The sequence below is a fragment of the Thamnophis elegans genome, chromosome 12 (assembly GCF_009769535.1).
Source record: "Thamnophis elegans isolate rThaEle1 chromosome 12, rThaEle1.pri, whole genome shotgun sequence".
NCBI classification, from domain to species: domain Eukaryota; kingdom Metazoa; phylum Chordata; class Lepidosauria; order Squamata; family Colubridae; genus Thamnophis; species Thamnophis elegans.
The window spans coordinates 7,311,177-7,314,952 of record NC_045552.1 but is presented as its reverse complement, the minus strand read 5'-3'; the positions used below and the strand labels follow the sequence as shown (position 1 = coordinate 7,314,952).

The window sequence follows — 3,776 nt, the reverse complement described above, 5'->3', positions numbered from 1 at the left end:
GGATTACTGTAATGCGCTCTACTTGGGGCTGCCCCTGAAAAGTGTTCGGAGACTGCAATTAGTCCAGAATGCAGCCGCGCGAGCGATTCTGGGTGTGCCAAGGTACACTCATATCACACCTATCCTCCGTGAGCTGCACTGGCTGCCCATTGGTCTCCGAGCATGATTCAAGGTGCTGGTCGTTACCTTTAAAGCCCTACATGGCCTAGGACCCGGGTATCTGCGAGACCGTCTTCTGCCACATACCTCCCTCAGACCAATAAGATCGCACAGGATGGGCCTTCTCCGGGTGCCGTCAGCGGGACAATGCCGATTGGTGACGCCTAGGAGTAGGGCCTTCTCTGTTGCCGCTCCGGCCCTGTGGAATGTGCTGCCCCCTGAGATCCGGGCCCTACCGACTCTCATGGCCTTTCGCAAAGCCATTAAAACCTGGCTTTTCCAGCAGGCTTGGGGCTGTTGACCCCTTGATTGAGGTCCAGCTCCCTCCTGATTGGGTGTTTGTTGTGTTTCCCTTTTTAACCTTGTTGTGTCCAATTGTTTTTAATAATTCTTTTAAAACTTTTTTCATTTCTGTAAGCCACCCGGAATCCTCCGGGATTGGACGGCATAGAAATTTAATAAATGAAATGAAATGAGAAATATCCAAATGACTCTTTTCTTTTCCAGATACACTGCAGAGACTAAAGAACAACTATGGGCATTCATGTTACAAAGCTTTTTTTAGAGAGAGAATTTGAAAACTTAAAGAGAGATTTGGAGAAAGCCAGTCTCCCTGAAGTGGCAGCTGAATACAAAAAACGTTTAGATAAAATGCATAATCAGCCCCTTAATATCGCAGTTACTGGAGATGCCGGGGCTGGGAAATCCTCCTTGGTCAATGCTATCCGGGGTGTAAGTGATCATGATATGGAGGCCGCCAAGGTTGGAGTAGTAGAAGAAACCATGGAGCCAAAGGAATATCCTCACCCTAAGTTCCCCAATATGAAAATATGGGACCTTCCAGGAATCGGAACACCTAAATTTCAGGCAGCAGAATATCTGAAGCAAGTCAACTTTGAAAGATATGATGTCTTTATTATTGTTTACTCCGAACGCTTCACTGAAAATAATGCTTTGCTGGCAAAGGAAATACAAAAAATGAATAAGAAGTTTTACTGCGTGCGTACCAAAATAGACCACAGTATAGAAAGTGAAAAGAGGAATCCAAATTTCAACATGGAGGAAACCCTGGAGACCATCAGGAATTATTGCGAGGATCGCATAAGAGACACAGGTGGGCCTCCTGCAAAAACATTTCTGATATCCAGCTGGAAGGTAAAAGAGTATGATTTCCCTCTCCTGCAAGAGACAATAGCTACTGAACTTCCTGAACACCAGAAAGATGTTTTAACACGGGCTATGCATATTTTCTCAGAAAAAGAATTGATGATGAAAAAAAAACTAATGAAATCCTATATAGAGAAGGTAACGCTGGTATCTTGCTATTGTGGAACAGTTCCTGTTCCGGGTCTCCCTATGGTTACTGATATTGCAATTTTGCAACATACTCTGAGACTTTTATGCAGGGCGTTTGGCTTTGATGACCGGTCCCTCCATTTTCTGGAAGTTCAGACAGGAAAACGATTTGAAGAGCTGAAGTCGGCTATTACGAAAACCCCGTTAGCCAATGAAATTGATATGTGCTTGGTAATTTCTCGCTTGACGAAGTCATCTCTCTGGGTATCTTTGTCAGCTCTGGAAGTTATTCTAGATTTTATACCTGTTGTTGGGTCTTTGTTTGATGGAGCAAGTTCACCGTATCTCACATATCATTTTCTGAACAAGTTTCTTAACGAAGCTGTGGAAGATGCCCAAAATGTTCTAGAAATGATCGGAGTTCCTAGGGAACGAATCCAAGGTAACCCCAAACTCCCCTTTGAATAAAAATATGCTTCAAATATTAAAACTACCTATTTGCTGCCTTCTTTTCATAATTCTCTGATTGAAATACATGCTTGATCCACCCTAAGAGGAAAAAAATATCTCTGGGTGCAGATTATTTCCATGGGAAGGCAGAAATTCAAGATTTATCTCTATGGTTTGTGGGTGGTTTTTCTTTTCTCGTGTTTCTTGTTTTTTCAATTTTTCTTGCCTTCCCCAATTCTATTTGTAACAATTATAAATAACAAAAGAGAAGGGACTGTGGTACTAAGTAGAAAATTCATAAACCTTTTTTTTTAAATGCTGAAAAGAACCCAATGTACTTTGCTTACCTTGTTAATGTTATACTATATATACAATTCTATTTGTAACAATTATAAATAATCAAAGAGAAGGGACTGTGGTACTAAGTAGAAAATTCATAAACCTTTTTTTAAAAAACTGCTGAAAAGAAATCAATGTACTTTGCTTACTATGTTAATGTTATACTGTGCATTATTGTATAGCTTCAATAATTATCTGTCAATCCACAACTTTCTTTTTGGAAATATATATCTTCTTGAAATAAAAAAAAATTAAACACAGTTCCAATTCAGGACTCAGCTAGTCAAATTTATGGGTCGAACCACTAGAGAAACTGCTAGAAGCCATGGAGTAAACTGCATTTTATCTACTGTGTTGTTGTTGTTAGTTACGAAGTCATGTCCAACCCATCACGACCCCATGGACATGATTCCTCCAGGCCTTCCTGTCCTCTACCATCCTCTGGAGTCCATTCAAGCTCATGCCGACTGCTTCAGTGACCACATCCAGCCACCTGATTCTCTGCCGTCCCCTTCTTCTTTTGCCTTCCATCTTGCCCAGCATGAGGCTCTTCTCCAGGGAGTCCTACCTTCTCATTAGGTGGCCAGAGTATTTGAGTTTCATCTTCAGGATCTGGCCTTCTAAAGAGCAGTCAAGGTTGATCTTCTCTAGGACTGACCGTTTTATCCACTGTAAAATTTGTCAATTCATTTACAAACTGAGGAGCAAATACTTGGAGGGACGGAGGACTAAGATGTCTTGATGTCCCTTGGCTCAGAATAGGAGAGGTGAAGGCTCTCTTAAGGCAGGAGGAGTAAGCTCGAATCAAAAAGACTTTTCAGAAGGGGAATGACGAGACAGCCATTTTTCAGAGATGCTGTAATGAAAGCTACAGGTTGCACAGGGGAGGGAAGGGAAACATTATTGAAGAAGGAGGGAAAGGAGCTTCAACTGATTCCAACTTAAATGTCCTGCAAGAAGGCGGGAGAATGGGAGGGAAAGTCCCATCAGGTTTCCAAGATTCAGTAACTAGACCAAATAGAGTTACTCATTATTCTTGTGAATCTTGTTTTTAGCCTGGCCAGCTGGAGTTGCCCAGCCCAAAATTGGCCAGGCTCAATGAAGGGTGAGGCAAACAATTGGCTGAGAGTCCAGCCTGGAACCTCCAGCTGATCTCTCAATGAAGTTATTTTTTAATACAGATTGAGTGGAATCCCCTAACAAATCCCCTTCCACACCCATTGGCACACTTCAGGTGACCCTGAGGGCACAGATAAACTTCCAAGAGGCCCCAAGGGGTCTCAGAGCTAACCAGATCTTCAGAGTGGTAACAACCAGATGGCTGCAAAGGATATCAATCCTTCCATTCCTCACCAATCAATCAGAAGTGAAGAAGCTTCTTGGATGAGAGGTGAAATATTTTCAGGGAAAACCAAGGGAGTCCTTTCTAAAATAACCTTTGGGCCGATCTTTAGCTGACAGGCCTACAAAATCCCTGATTGGGTGGGATGGGCTGATGGGATGAGATGAAGATGGTTCCGTAGGTAACCTAA

The 3,776-nt window shown here is 42.5% G+C and overlaps 1 protein-coding gene across 1 annotated transcript; it reads left to right on the top strand.

The window, feature by feature from the left end:
* Positions 1 to 637: 637 nt before the first annotated feature.
* On the top strand, positions 638 to 2,465 carry LOC116516057 (interferon-inducible GTPase 5-like). Its single transcript, XM_032228424.1, has one exon. It carries the CDS (start codon positions 694 to 696, stop codon positions 1,921 to 1,923), a length of 1,230 nt encoding a protein of 409 aa, XP_032084315.1. The 5' UTR covers positions 638 to 693; the 3' UTR covers positions 1,924 to 2,465.
* Positions 2,466 to 3,776: the final 1,311 nt, after the last annotated feature.